At 39.3% G+C, this 16,838-nt stretch overlaps 1 protein-coding gene across 1 annotated transcript in view; it reads right to left on the bottom strand.

The window, feature by feature from the left end:
* LOC117371643 (metabotropic glutamate receptor 4-like) overlaps positions 1-16,838 on the bottom strand; it is a 171,160-nt gene that overhangs the window by 120,013 nt on the left and 34,309 nt on the right. The window contains exon 2 of the mRNA XM_033967337.2: positions 15,076-16,015. Coding sequence (XP_033823228.1) covers positions 15,076-15,618 — 543 coding nt within the window. The 5' untranslated portion in view covers positions 15,619-16,015. The remainder of the gene's footprint in view (positions 1-15,075; positions 16,016-16,838) is intronic.

The following is a 16,838-nucleotide window of genomic DNA, read 5'->3' as shown; positions in this document are numbered from 1 at the left end:
TCTTATTTTTTATACAGTTGTTAGCAGTATTTTGCATGAAAATCCATCTTCTGGCCTTGTATCTTGTGAACTTTCATCTTTTAAATAAATGACTCAGACTGATTTGATGCTTGCTCATCCAGAGACAGAATCTCACAAGTGAAAGGCTCTCCTCTTGATGAAATGCACAGAAGATGACGTTATGCCCTTTCTAACTGAAATGGAGCATATTTTGTATGATTGAATGATTTGTCTGTCAGTTTAGATGCAAACTTCATCATATTCAGTATTAGGGTGCCATAATGTAAACTTGACATATAACTTGACTAAAATTTGACATATTATTTTAAGTCTTATCCCTATAGCGTCGGATTCTATCGTCGCCGATAGAGCGGGTTGCGGACAATTCCAGCAGCGTAACTCCGCCCAGTCGTGCTCTCATGTCTCAAAGCGGAGACACGGGGCTATCTAAATATTTTAACCTCATTACGGTAATCTGCCTCTGTTGTCCCTCGAAGGTGACGAATGAGAGCGCGGGGCTGCGGGGATTTTCTCATTTATTCGATGCGTAAAAGAAAAAATACGGATGGATGTGTAAAATAGAAGTAGTGTGAAAAAATGCAGTAAATTCTGATACTTCATTAAAACAAACAAAAATGGAGAGGTTAAAAACTATAGGAATACAACAAAATGTCATGCTATGCCTTTGAAGCTGCAGGCACGAGAGCAAGTTATTGTGTGAACGAGAGTTCACACAATAACTGTTCATGTATTAAGTGAAAAGGTTTCCGGTCGGCTCTGGCGTCCAGCCAGAATAGACTCCCAACAGAAAGAATCCAGAGCGCCAGGGCACCTTTGATAGCACCACTGGACTGTACGGCATGCAGTCTGAGGGGGTAACAGAATTGTTGATGTTACTTTTTAAACTTAAGATATGAAGTACTTAATAAGAGTTCACGTCATCATGTTGTCCTGCAAAATTAAGCAAATGATGCGTGGTATATGTAGATCTGTCTGTTTTTATAGCAAAGGGGCTTAGAATATATATGAGACATTTGATGATACAATAAAAATTACAAGTATTTTTGGTTATTGTTGCATTCCATTGCAACAGAGGAAGAAGTTTAAGATGTCGAGTTTCTCTGAAAACAATGGACTGACAATGAACAATTTTACAACTCGTGATTGTTTTTATTTTTTTTCCTGGAAGACATTAAAAGAAAGGTTGATGTTGATGGAGAGGACACATCTTTTGTATTAAATGACCAAATGAGTGTGTCTTTAAATTCAATTTTATTTTCACAATGGTCAACGTTATTTAAGGCACATCCATACACACACATAGCATATGCACATGCACATCTACTCACTCAGCGTTACATACTACATACAGAAGTGTATTTTGTACACATATGTCTGTTTACATTTGCATGCTAGTATATAAATGACAAAAACATGGAACCCCAAGAAGCTGTACAAGCTTATGGAAAGATCTCCCTGTGCTGAACACACCATTTAATGGCCTAGCAGATAGATGTGTTTTACTTTTGCCATTAGAGTTTGACACACTGTTTTATGAAAGCAGAAAATTGTAAGAACAGAAAAAAAAATTCTGAAATAAATAAATACATAAAATAATAATAAATAAAAATAATACTATATATATTATATATATGTGTGTGGGGGGGGGGTGCGTGTGTGGATGTATGTGTGGGTGTGTGTGCATATATACACACACACACACACACCCACACACATATATACACATATACATAAATGAGCAAAGAGAAAACCCAATGCAAGGAGGACTTGAGCCGCACTAAGTCAGTCAGGCACTATAATTTTCCAGTAGTTTGCATTTTAGATTTTTTTTTTAAATATAGGTAATGAGGCAGACTGTGTAATATGAATGTTTAATTCATTCCATATTTGTGGACCTCAATAGCAGACACTAAAGCTAGCATATCTTCATTTTGCATAGCTTTCACTTGCATATATGTCTACTATCTATTCATGCGCAAGGTCAGTGTTATTATTCCTGTCTTCCACCATAAAGCACTGGAAATGTATTAGCCTGTTTTAAACTGGATTGGAATGTGATTAGCTTATTCTTAATATTGCATGTTATATCAGAAGTGCATGCTCTTTGTACTGGTTCCAGTTACAGATAAATCAGTATAGATCAGGAAGGGCATCTGACATAAAATGATATGTCAAAACATTACACAAATCATTGCACAGTAGACAACATCCTAGGGGGACATTCATCAAATCTGAGACATTCTGTAAAACCAATTTTAGTGAGACCTGTGCTACAGGGGTCTGATTCACACTGTAAGAAAAAAATGAAAAGAAAGAAAAAAAAAACTGCTTGCACATCCGCTGCTCACACCAGTTGAGTCAGAGCCAGAGAACGGCAGCCAATGAAAGAGGTAGTACATGACGTGAATATAACAACGGGGATGATAGTGACCACTCTCTCCTGGACACAGACGGGTTATGCGGGGATGACTCTTAAAATCTCAACAGGGGTAAATCAATGATGTTATCAGGGGAATTTCATATCATAATGATGAAGGTAAAAAAAGCAAGATTGCAGAAGCTATCTGAACAGGGTCCAGTCAGCAGTTTGTTAATGGGGAACAGAGAGGGCAGAAGAGAAGGCTGTGGGAAAGAAAACAAGGCATAGCAATATACAGTGAAATAGATCACCTCCGTGCGGATCATTATCAGTGGCAACAATACTGGAATACTGTAATGCCACCCAAAATTAGACTCACAAAGAATTTAGAAAAGCAAAATGCACTGTGCTAGCGTGCTATCGACTATACAAACTCTGTGCCCTTGAAAGTACTGCCCAAAATGAAATGTTTAAAATACAACTAACAGTATTTTAGGCACTTTTTCAACAGAATGGTGCATATTAAAGAAGAAAAGGAATAGAATATCCACTGCAGTTCCACATGTGTGTTCAAATCTCTTTGTATTATTATTGTGTACATTGTTTAAAAGGATTTAGGTGAAAATACATGATAAGCCATAATGTCCACATTAATGTGTGAAGTAATTAATTACTTTATTCCGGAAATAGCGAGACACAAACCCAGACCTACACAATGACATTTTTAAATGATATAGCCAGCCAGTGTCTCAATGAGGACACAGCCAGGAAGCCAGAGTAAAAAGTTCTGCTGTGATGCCACTTTGTGAGAAAAGTCTGATTGTCGTCCATAGTGTTTCCAGGAGAGTTATGAAGCAGCTCCAGGAAATAAACAGCTTAACAGTATATAAATATAATGACTTGTTTGCATACATGAGGCAGATACCAATTAGCTCTAAATGGTCCAGTGTAAAAACTCACATTACTCTAGCCTAATGTGAGCAAAGTGAATAAAATGACAACAAAATTACAGTGAAAAAGAAAAGTTATTTTAATTGGCTTCTAATAAAGGCCTGAATGTGAGCTTTTGAAGTCATTGGCTCAGAGCAGGAGAGGCCCACAGTGAGAAGGGGCATTGGCTGTTTATCTTGATTTAGCCATCAGTCGCCCCAAATGAGGTGCTAAATCAATGGTGACACTGGCCTGTCATTCCACTGTGTCACAGAATGGTTTACACAGGAGTGAAAGGAGCAGAACAAGGTGGGACCAACTGTGAAAAATGTACCCTGACATTTCTTTCTTTTTTATGATAATACATATGATTTTAACTAGTTTTATTCCAGGGAAGGCTATAGAAAGTTTAAGAGTTTTTTAAACATTTATCTGTGCTTAATGGAGTGTTCACTCTTGTCCTGGTTTGATCCTGCTTTTAGGAAAGTTGTGTCCCTATGTGGTTTGGTTCATGGTTTGAGTTCATAGACTGTATTTTAACCCTTAACTGCCAAACATTTCTGGATTTAATATCATATCATAGTTATCAAGTTGTGCTTATAGTTTTGGTTTTTTTAAGACGGAGACACCTGCACAATTGAAAAAGAGAGTTAATCTTAAGTTGTCTTGGTAAAATTAAGTAAACTAAAACATGGCCCTCTCAGTATTGTTTAACAAAATAATGCCAAAAAAGCCTCTCTTCCCAAATATTGGGCTCTCAAAGCCGGCACAAATTTACTGTATGTGGCACACTGGCTTATTCTCAGCACCACTCAGTTGCTGTTACTCACGTTCTGACAGTGTCCTAACTGTGTGGGCTCCCACCGTGATAAAATGCAATAAATGGGCTAACTATGCTGCTGCCCAACAGTGATGAAACTCGGTGTAAAAAAAATACAACATCCCCCTCAACAGAGAAGTATACAACATAGCACAAACCCTCACTTTCAAGGACCTCAAAATATAGTAAAATCTAATGCAACCTAGAGGCTTGTTGCTGGGAGGGGATCATTTTCATAAATGCCAAAGTTTGTCCTTTTTAGTCCAATTTAAATGGACACATTCTGCAGATTTGATCACATTTTCTATAAAGGCTCAGGTTACTGCTTCATTATGAGCGAGTGCAAGGCCGTTGGCAAAAAGGTATAACGCCGTTCTAATATTGCACAAAGAGGGTTTTTAATGAATATCATGGCTCTTTGTAGCAGAGGAAGATATTTGGATATGTGATATTGTATATGAAACTGGGTGGTCAGCAAGATCTATAGGAGTAATAGAATCATGAAACATGACCTATAAGCAAAAGCTGATCGGTCAGTTTGCAGGCTGTACTTTTATCTGGAACTATCTCTGTAAACCCACAGTTGTCCAGGTCTGATCCATAGCAAAAGATGAAGTTTAAATATGTCAACTGGATAAATCTTTGTAGGAGTGAAGGTGTTTCGCTGCTCATCCAATTCTTTAGTTCTGATCAGATTGCTGGTGGGCACTGCCTTATATCTATCTGAAGGAAGGGGCTAACTACACTGAAACTGTAAACACCTATTGTCTCCAGTTTCAGCGTTTAATGTCCCTATGCAACCTGAGGATGGAATCATAGATCAGTGAGAGATTATGTCTTACGCCTCCATTCCTGTTTAAGGAAGGATTGTCTTTCCTAATAAAAATAGCTTCTTTAATTCTCCTCTCAAACCATTTCTTTTTTCTGACTAAGATCTGTTCCTCACTATCTTCAACGGAGTGGTTAGTGGATTTGAGATGGAGATGTACAGCGGACTGGGGTCCAGAGGAACTCTTGCGACGGTGTTTGAACATTCTCTTATGGAGTAACTGTTTAGTTTCTCCAGTGTAATGCTCACTGCACTCCATTCTTGCACCGAATGAAGTAGACCATATTACTGTGTTTATGGCTCGGGGTTCCTTTGGGTGAACTAGTTCCTGTCTTAAAGTGTTTGTAGGTTTGAAATAGACTGGTACTGTCTGAAAATTCTGAAGTTTTTCAGACACACCCGCTGTGTAAGGAATAGTTACACCTTTCCTTCTAGGTTCAGATTCCCTGTTGTCCTGTTTTTTAGCTCTCGTAGATCTATATGTCCCATTTTGTATATCCACAAGCAGAGCGGGCTTTCTCTATGTGTTGTTCCTCCTTCACTTTTCCCTCTGTGTTTGTGGGCACCACTTGAGTTCTGTGTTGTAGAGGACGAATAACTCCAAGTTTGTGCTGCAATAAATGGTGTTAATCAAACAGCAGGTATTGGCCAGTGTGTGCGGGTTTCCTGAAGCCTTCTACCTGGAGACACCGGTCCTCCTGTAGTGACTGCACAATCTAAGAAGACCAGTTTGTTCTCCTTGGCCTTTTCTTGTGTGAACTTGATGCATTAATATGTGCAGTAAAGGGTTCCAAATCTTGAATTTTTATTTTAGTTCAGTTGTCATTTGTTTATCGATCCCAATGTGCGGGTGAATACTTGGAAATGAGGCCAATCCTGTTCAAATTCAGTTGTTCCATGTATAAGTTAGCCATGATAGGAGAGACCAGTGAGCACAGCTGTGGATTTTCCTATAGAAGTTCCCTCTAAACTGGAAATATGTTGTATTTAAACAAATTTACAGCAGTATGCAGATTTGGATTTGCCTATAGAAGTTCCCTCTAAATTGGAAATATGTATCTGGAACTATAGAAATGCAGGAGTCTTGATGACATTTTAGGTAGAGATACCAAAAGTTAACTAAGCTTTAAGAGTAAAATAATATAAAACAAGGTTCTAACCTTGAACTAAATATGTCTATGTAATCTCTGTCATTATGATTCATAGTACGTTTCTCTGCTCATCCAAGCCGTTTCTCGAACTAAACATGGTGTTATCACACACTAAACTTAATTTATTTGTTCCACATGCAATTTTGGGCTTAGAGAATTAAGTTTAAGATCATGTTTTAATGTAAAAAATAATGAATACCACTGTGAAACACTGCAAATGTTGGATGTGGTCAAGGAGAAGTCATCTGGTACTAAAGGTTGTAAGCATTCAAGCAGATTGTATCTAGACCTCTACGCAACTGTCCTGCCAAAGGCATAGAAAAATCACCTTTAAAAAAAAAAACAATAAAACACTGCACATTTGAAGGCCGATCATTTTACTGTTGGAAGAATGAATAGGAAAAGTAGATACAGTATAATACTGTGCCAAATTATAGAGTAAGAATTAGGTGCAAACAGTATTCATCTCTGTGTTTCAGTTTAGGAACAATACCTGACATTTCAAAGCAGTTAGGCTGTTTTCCATTCCCATAACCTTCACTTGGTATCTCCAGCCCCACCATCATCACTGTGCAGCGACGGGAATAACAACTGTGCATAAATAGCAATTTTACATACTTGTGCTGCTTGCAGTTTGTCCCTTGGCTTTCTACATGAACAAAGACTTTCAATTATGTCATAAAACCCAATATAGCCATTTACGTCTGACTCTGAAGATACAAGTGTCTGTATTATCCCTTGTCGGCAGATGTCTTGTGAGTGTATCTGTAGTTGGTAATATATATGTCAAAGACACACGGGACAATCAGTGTATTTTATAGGTCAGTTCTCCAGCAAATACATAATAAATACATATATGACATTGTTTTGATTAAGACCTGGAACTTAAGTGGCTCACAACTTCATCTAGTGGTAGGATGAAAGACATTAGTCTTGTACCTATTACATAAAGAAAGATGGTCTATGCAAAATAATAATGTTAGGGCTGGGGAAAAAAATGATAAAATCGATTAATCAAATGTGAGGTTCAAATCGATTTGTTCAGAAGAAAATTGATTTTTACTTTCTCCACTTTCTTGTATTGGAAATTGCATTGAAAATGCACGAAAGACTTAGGGATCAAAGTTTATCACAGGGCTATGAAGTGCTCACAGCCTGATGTCAAATGAAATGTTGCAGCTGCATGTTTAATGCAATGCTCTTTATCTTATTTATAGTTGAATAATTCATAATCAAATTGAAAATATTTTTGACAATTGACACAAATTTTATTTTCATGCAAAATCGCCCAGCTCTAAATTAAGTAAATAATCTATCCATGCATTTTCTTCGGCTTATCCAGGGCCAGGTTGCAGGGGCAGCAGTTCAAGCAGGGACTTCCCTCAGCCCACATATGTTCTCCAGCTCTTCTTGTGGCATCCCAAAGCTTTCCCAGGCCAGGGACATGCTCAGAACAACTCCTTAAGTAGGCATCCAGGTGGCATCCTGAACAGTTGCCCGAGCTACTTCAGCTGATGTCCCTCCTTGAACCACCACCTTAATGTGGTGGAGGGGTTTGAGCACCCAAATGAAACCGTGGAGCTATGTTGTCAGGGGCTTCATGCCCCTGGTATTGTCACCCATGGCAAACAGGTACCAGGGAACGGGTCAGGCTAAGAGCGGTCCAGAAACTCTTCATGAGGAGGATGCAATCAAGGCCAGTTACATTGCCTGGACTGGCAGTACCGGGGCTCCACCCTGGAGCCAGGTCTGGGGTGGGTGCTCGACAGCGAACGGCTGGTGGCCGGCCTCTCTCCATGAGGCCCACTCAGGCACAGCCTGAAGGAGTGATCTGTATGGTAGTCAAAGGCCTTGACAACCAGATCTCCGGACATGGGGACTAAGTAAATAATGAATGACACAAATAATAGCAGGAAAAGTAACCTACAGACCCCATGGTAATAAAGGCTAAAATGACAGACATAATACTATTATTATTATTATTATTATTGTTATTGTTATTGTTATTATTATTATTGTTATTGTTATTATTGTTATTGTTATTGTTATTGTTATTGTTGTTGTTATTGTTGTTGTTGTTGTTGTTGTTGTCATTATAAATACAGGACAGACATTTTTTCAAAATGAGAATCAACTGTCAAGTTGGTTAAATATACATACATGCAATAAAATGTATTATGCATGAGTGTGACTCATTATTTACATTGTTTTATCAGCCCATGTTTCTGTGTTTCTGTATAGAATCTCCCAGGAATTCCACAAAAGCTGGAGATTCACCCTCTATTCAGCCATTTGTGCAATTTATCTAAGACTAAATTTTATTTGGCTGTTAGATTGTTGATGGTTTGTGGCTACCCTGGGGTGCTGGCTTTACAGTTGAATGCTCATTAAAGAAGATGCATAGGAAATTTTAACTAAACACTTCAAGGGAAACGAAGTGAAATACCTCATGCTATTTCTTCTAGTGGCGTACACGTTCCCATTTTAAGTACAGAGAAGAAATATTGGGCTGAGGAATGATGTAGTCGCAAAGTAAGTAGGGCTAGATGGGGACCAAAGAGGAGACTTGTGGATGTGAGCTATCATCTGAGAAAAGTGGAGGTACAATGTGGAGTAGATGATCTCAAAATTGCAAAAGAAGCACCATTTTCAGATAAGCATTAATATACTGAGGGATAATGACTGAATGAGTGTGATTTTGACACTGCATTCACTCCTGTGTGAAAAACCATTACTCAACATTACCATTGCTTTGGGATCGTCTTGTGAGGTCCATTTGCTGCAAGGCCACTTCAATGAATGTGAATGAGAAATGCTTTGTCACCCAGCAGTAAAAGGTAATGCTTGAATGAGGAGACCCCCTCCCCAAACAGGGCTTTCAGAGAGCAGTAATGGTCACATGTACTCAGCTCCTTCTGGGCCACTGCTCGCGATGCTCCTGTGCCTCACACAATGATCAAATGAAATTTATAATGATGCCCCTTTTCCTTTCACTAGGCAAACTTGACTGTGAAAATGTGGCTGTGAAAATGAATGCAATAAAGAGGCAAAAATCTGGTTCTCCAAGATTGAAATGCAAGTCTTGAGTGTCATAAATACATATTGTGTCAAATAAGAGGTTAGAGATATATCAAAAAAGTGATAGCACAATTTTCTTGCAGCCAGATCACAATATCATCACATATCATTTATCCTATTTTGGGGTGAATACACTCTGGTCTTCTAAGTTAACCCCATCATCCATCTACCATTATCACTATTTCTACTCTGTACAATCCATCTCAATCTGACCTCTCTGACTTTAGCTCCAAAACACCAACATTCTTCATCTTGTTCATCCTCGTCATTCTAAAAAAGTGCCTCTTCACCCTTGTCTTTTCCTCACCTTGTTTTTTCCTCACGAGCTATTACTGCTAAACTGCTGAAATGATGGATGTCTGCACAGTGAGGTAAGTTTGGACGTTTTGGTCAACGTGATTCAGCGAGCACCTTTGGACCACATGTAGTGAAGTGCTAAAGAAACAAGTAGATCAGTTAACTACTGTAGGCTAGCATAGTATTTTCAGTGGATGATGAAGTTACTAATTGTGCTTAATCTTGCTGATCAATGCATGTATACGTTATCGATAGCACTTCGTGATAACTACACTTTAATTAGCCTTAATAAAACATGAACAGATTCAGGCTTAGTAATTACTTAATTACTAGTCTAACTCACAACCTTAAATGCAGAGATACCTGGAATCATTAGAGGATAGATATTTTCTTAGCATGCAGATGTAGTTTCTTTGTGCCATAGATCACCCTCAGCCATTTCAAGATAAAGTTCAAGTTGTCTTGAAAAGAAGGATATTCATATTTAAACGAAATTGTCCTTGAGCATATGTGAAGAACAAGCAGTAATGTCTAGCCACGATTCAGGAGACTTACTCTACTCTCCCTGTCCACTCGTGCTATCTCAGTAAATGATGCAGGGCAAGTGCTTCCTGTGTTATGAGAAGGAGCCTGTAAAGCCCACTCCCTTGGAACCCTCGCCTCATCACCCCATACTTCAGGTCCAGACACACAGATGCTTACCCCTGTGGAACACCTCAGCACCTCACAGTAGCGAGAATTCTTCAAAAAGAACTGTTACTTAAATGTGAATATATATATAAACCTAGCTTGTAAAACCGCATTCTTCCACCTGCGAAATATAACTAAAATTAGAAATATTTTACCTAAAAACGATGCTGAAAAACTCATTCATGCATTTGTTACTTCCAGACTTGATTACTGTAATTCTCTGCTCGCCGCCTGCCCCAAAAGTACTATAAGGAGCCTCCAGTTGGTCCAAAATGCAGCGGCCAGAGTCCTAACAGGAACTAAAAGAAGAGACCACATCAGTCCTGTACTAAAATATCTGCACTGGCTTCCTGTCGAGCTTAGAATCAAATTCAAAGTCCTCCTCCTGACATACAAAACCCTAAACGGTATGGCCCCATCCTATCTGCAAGATGCTATTGTCCCGTACCAGCCAAACAGAGCACTCCGCTCTCAGAATGCAGGACTATTAGTGGTTCCTAGAGTGTCCAAAAGTACAGTGGGAGGGAGAGCATTCAGTTACCAAGCTCCTGTGCTATGGAATCAACTCCCTGCTGATGTTAAACAGGCCCCCACAGTCTCTGTATTTAAGACCAGGCTTAAAACCTTCCTCTTCAGTATAGCTTATGACCAGGTTACTTAGTTTAATGTCACTCTGAACTAACTATGACCAGATTGGCTGGGAGTGACATTAAAACCCGGGATAAGACAGGCTGCAGTAGGAGATAACAAGCTGGAGGAAGTATGGCAACCTGAGCACTATCCTCTGCTTCTTCCTATTTTCTCATCAGCAATGCTATTCATATATTGTCCCCTGTCCCACTCCCCCTGTGGAGTGTAACTCTTTCAGATGCTCCGATGACAGCTGGACCCTCTCCCCCTCCGCGTCTGGCCCTCCTCCACCCGCCTCCCTCTCCTCCTCACCTGGCTCTCCTCCTCCTCGCCCGGCTCTCCTTCTCCTCGCCTGGTCTTCCTCCTCCTCACCTGGCCCTCCTCCGCCCCCCTCCCTCCTCCTCGCCTGGCCGATTTTTCTTGTTTTGTCTGATTTTTCCTGTTGTTTGATTTTCCTGTTTGTTTTTGTGTGTATATCACGGTGGCTGAGTGGCAACACTCATGCCTCACAGCAAGAAGGTTTGGTTGGATCCTCGGGTCGCCCAGGCCTTTCTGTGTGAAGTTTTGCATGTTTCTCCCCGTGTCTCGATGGGTTTCCTCCGGGTACTTCGGTTTCCCCCATCAACCAAAACATGAACGGCCTTCGAGACAACTGTTGTTGTGATTTTGGGCGTTACAAAAATAAAATGAATTGAATTGAATGGAATTATTATTACAGGCCACGTGTTTCTCTGATGTATCCACCAATCATCCTAACCATCCACTGCTGCGGCTGTACTCCTCTTTGCAGTATACTCCTAATAAAGCTGACTGCAACTACATGTTTTAATAATTTTCTATTATGAATGCATAATTCATTATAATTACTTAGGAGTATTATGTCTATTGATGCATTTAGAGCATACTAACACCTAAAAGTCCAGTCCAAACAATGCTTTGTGAAGCCACTTCTTAGTTCAAAGTTACATTGCAGATCTATACCAAATGATTACATCACTTTTAATGTTTTGTATTGCCGAATCTAGGTCCAAACTACTTTACATCAAACTCGTTCTCTTTTTATTGTGTCAGGTAATTAACTATAGCTGTATTAGACACTCTCGAAAAGCATTTTCCAATATGACACTGATTTTCAATTGTTTCAATTGTCTGTGATAGAAAATGAACATACAAATCTTTAATGCATGTCTCTGCACTCACATAGCCTTCTTTAACCCGTAACTGTCAAAATGTACATCAGCGGAAAAAGCTATGCTAATATGTACATTGAGGATCAAGCGAACAGAGATCAGAGAAGTCCAGATTAAATATGCAAGGAGTGTATTTGCGTGCATTAATGAAGAGGGAATGTGCGGCGTGCTAATGACCGGAGGCTTCCTGCTGGAGCTGCTCATTACCACGCCTGTCCACTCTCACCTGTGTCAGCACATGAGAGAGCAGGGATAGGCTCCTGTCTGGGATTCTAAGGATGCATACTTTTGTAACATTATAGAGAGTAGAATATTGCATATTGCATACTTCAAATATGTAGAAATGACAATAGTGTAAAGGGTTAGTGTCATTTTGCAAAAATATGTATGTATTATGTAAATTCCGTTAATGTAACATAACAATTTACTATAATCCCTAAACCTGATCTAATGGTGGGTCAGAATTGGTGTAATTCCCTATATTAAGCCCACACTGGCACTGAAAAATACATTTTTACTGTGAGTGGGCTTATTTGGCCTGGTGGAGGTTCTCCACCTGTTTGTCCCGATAGAAATGTTATTCCTTTATTATAATCTGAATGATCTGAAATAAATTAGCGAAAGAAAAAAAGAACAAAAAAAATCTACTTTTACTACAGCAATTCTACAACCACTTTTACTACTACAACCTATGAAGTTGACACGTCATGATTCCGACTACCAATTGCAAAGGTGTATCCAGCTACACTACACTGCTCACTACTTCTTCTTCCGCTACAGCTTTTGTCTGTTCTTTGTGAGACATTGATTAAATGTAACATGTTTGAAGTAAAGCAGCAAAAAATGAAGGACATAACAAAAGAAGGAAAGGAGCAAAGTGCAGTGTAGATAAATTATTTGATAACTTTGGGATTTGAACCTGGCAAAAGAATTGTAGGAAGTTGAAGGTAGTGTTTCTCTGACCTATCAAATATTTTACCTAAAACTCAGTTCCGATTGCAAGTGCCCTTTTTGTCCCATTTTTCTCAACAGGCTGGGACTAAAAATCTGAATATTATTCAAATCAAGAAACAAGAAGTTAGGATTGGGGGTGAGGTGCAGAGTCATGAGTTTCATTTTCCTATTTGAGTTTAAATGATGAACAAAGGAATGAAATTTCTGAAAAGAAAATTGCTTTTTGGTTGCACCTTCACTATTGTAAGGGTCACGACTACAGATTTACATATGTTGTTTTTGTTTGTTTGTCTGTTTGTTTTTTGTCTAATTTTACACAAAGTTTGTCTTAACTTACAGCCCACTGAATTGTTAAGCACCAGCACATCCACATAACAATGTCATTCAAGCTTTGCAGCTCTCAGTGCCACAGTCTGTCTGCTCTGTGGGTGTAACCATAGTGATGAGAGGAAACAGCCATATTGTATTTAGGACAAATACATTCTGTTTGTCACTACCCGTGTGCCAGAATAGAGCAGTGTTTTCTTCACATTCACACAGCAGACATTTAATGTGAATGATTATGCCAATTAAAAATGAATAAACATGGTCCTTTACTCTGTGTCTTAATGGGTCTAGGTTTAGGACACCCTCCTATAGGCCAGTTATACAATGACAATAACATTGCACACATTGCGGCTTGGTGGCTATCTGATGAATTTAATCATTGTGTTAAACTTGTCTTATGGCCTCATTCTTGTTCACATAGTCATACTGTATACACAGACAAAATGAGGTTCTTGAGTAGTTTAATCATTTCCATTAGCAGCATATTGAAAATGCCACATTGTATATTTACTCTATTGCTCATACAATTTCTGAAAAAAGCTTCAAAGGCTTGACCTAATGTAGTTTTAGTATACCTGAAAATTAATTATTGCTAGCCAGTTGAATAAGAATTACATTGTAAATCACAAATACAATTGGTGAGATCATGGTGATGTTATAAGAGAAAAACAAACAAGACCTAAACACCTCTGGTACTGAATTGCAAGTTTTAAATCAACACTAAGGAATTGGCACTAATTTTGAGTTAACAAGCTCTGTGCAAACTTAACACCCTTCGATTTAAGAAATTCTTTTTTGCTAAAATATGTAATTGGGCACCAAAGCAAGAATAATAAAATAAGTATCATTGTGCTGTGCAGCCAAGCAGTAAATTACAGTGTTGGAAGAACTATAATCTTGGTGTGAAGTTAAAAACATGTTATAAATATTTGAGCAGATCTTCAGATCAGATGTTTAAATATACATGCCTAACAAAATAATGAAAAGCTATTGGGAAATATAATCTTATTAAAAGTGTGGTGCGTGAGTGTGGTGTGCGACAGGTATTGCTTTCCACTGCTAAACAACCGCTCCTAGAGGGCACCTGTCACACTAATGATTTACACCCCCATCTGGGGAAACTTATGAAGCTCTGTCCCGTGCAACTACACATTTCAAATGGACTTTTAGGACTACAGCTCTGGATAAATGCATTTACCACATTCCAGTGGGGATAACCATGTGAGGATAATTGAAGCTTGAAGTAAACTACAAACCTTTCAAATAAAAAAAATTAAAAAAATATCTAAAGATTGCAGAATCCCCAATAAGCTTCTAGAAATAACATTACAATATACAAATAACATTTTCTCCCCATTGTATTGTTGTATCAAAAATGTAGTACTGTGAAATGATTAGAAGGCTCCATGTAAAGCCAAAATAGCTAACATGCTGCTGAGAGTTAAACTGTAGAGAGGAAACCAAACAAAATCTTGAAATTGCAAACTTTTTTCACAAAATACATTTCCCTTAACAAACTAAAAAATCACTCAAAGAATCAATTCTATTTTTTAGTTGAATTAAAAAAGGTAAAGTTCCTTTCATTTTGTGAACAGTATATCTGTTGTTTGGATAAGACTGTTGCCTGAACAGCAGAACCTATTTTTCCATGTCTCATTAATTATTCACACATGCACAGACTGATCAATAGATCCCAGTTTTCTGCAGCATGCCATGTTCAGCAGCAGAGCCCGGCTCTCTGCTCTGAGCCTCTCACAACAGAGACAAGTCTATGTAACATTTATAATATTTGACCTTACCTTGAACAGGCGCAGAATGTTAGCCACCATGATGGAGACTGAGCTGGAGGAGGCCCCGATGACACCCACCACCCGCTCGGGTTTGGTGATGATGGGCGAGCCCCCGTCCCGACACTTCACATCTGAACCGTCTTTCTCTATGAGCGCCTGGACAAAGGTGAGCGACTGCTCTAGGGCGTGTGTGTCCCGAGAGCAGGTGTCCAGGATACGGGCACCCAGGGTGATGTTTGGCAGCAGGTTGTGGTCATTGTTGATGCGGTCAAGGGCAAAGAGCATGGCCTCTAGTCTGTGGATACCCTTTTCCTTTTTAAGCTCCCCACACGGTTTGCCATCGTGGCCCCTGGCATGCACAGGAAAGAGCCCACCTAGAGAGATATCACCATCAATGCGGATGGAGTTCAAATGTGTGTGTGGGGGCCCTTTGGGTTTGGCTGCCTGAGCTGCCTTCAGGGGCCCATGGAGCAGCAGTAACAGCAGAGGTAGGATCAAGCTGTTTGGTTGACAGCCGCTGCGATACGGTCTATACAGTGCACTCTGGAACATGACCAACGCCAACTCCTGCACTCACATATAACACGAGCCAGGTATTACTTTATGACGGCCACAGGGTTAATTGCAATAGCTCTCCAAGCGGCTGGCACTGGCAAAGCTGCTTCTCATGTCTGTCCTCGTTCCCAGGCATTCAATTAACATGGAATATGAGCTTTCCAGTGTAATCCTGTTTTCTCCTCCTCACCGCCTGCTCCTCCGCAGCTGCATGCAGGCTGCTCTGTGCTGCTATTCACACAGAGGCCAGTACTGATCCTTTATGTGGAGCATCAGAGAGAACAAAGGTGAGGTGTACACTGTTCCCTTTCTGCGTTCTCTTGTGTCTCGCTCTTTCTCCAGCTCAATCAGGAGTTGCAGTCTGGCTTAGGTCCACAGGCTTTTCTATGGATTCCTGCAAGAAGAAGAAAAGAGGAGCGCTGAGACAGAGCAGAGGAACATTTTGTGTTTGTGTGAGAATAACCTTGTTACTGCAGCATTACGTGAAATGGAGACTCGTTCTCAACTTAAATTCATTTCTTTTTCATTTCTGGCTTTTACACAGCACACCTACATTTGCCTTCATTACATTCAAAGGGGTGCTCAAGGTTGACAGGATTGAAGTCAGCTCCCACATGGTTCATTTTCATCTCTCAACCTCCGGAGTGGCACATGCAGCCTGTGTCATAATGTTGTGACAAGCTCTGCAGCATAAGTCTAATTCTGCATGTTAATGGTGTAGGAATAATTGCAAAAACCCTCAGATATGGTAGGATTGTGGGTTAATTGGTACCCTTTCTAATGACTTCCTTTCACATACTTTTACTACTTTATGAGAGATGTTGGGCATTCATTTGACTGGCATCATCTTCAATTTATAAGAATGTATTTAATTGTAATTTTATGTATTCAGTAAATAAAGAATAATGACAAATTTTCATTCATTTGTGGTTTAGTTAGTGGTACTTTGCTAAAAATATCATGGCTGTTTAAATGGCTTTTAAAAAATCTGTTTATTCATGTTTTTGTTTGTTTCTTTGTTTTTTAGTTAGTTAGTTAGTTAGTTAGTTAGTTAGTTAGTTAGTTAGTTAGTTAGTTAGTTAGTTAGTTAGTTAGTTAGTTAGTTAGTTAGTTAGTTAGTTAGTTAGTTAGTTTTTTAAATCATGGAAGGCCACATCTTCCACATAGATCATCTATGTGACATCACTGGGCTTCTGAAGAGAGCTGCAGGATCAGAG

Source organism: Periophthalmus magnuspinnatus, chromosome 5, assembly GCF_009829125.3.
Source record: "Periophthalmus magnuspinnatus isolate fPerMag1 chromosome 5, fPerMag1.2.pri, whole genome shotgun sequence".
In the NCBI taxonomy this organism is placed as follows: domain Eukaryota; kingdom Metazoa; phylum Chordata; class Actinopteri; order Gobiiformes; family Gobiidae; genus Periophthalmus; species Periophthalmus magnuspinnatus.
This window is presented reverse-complemented; position numbering and strand designations above follow the sequence as displayed.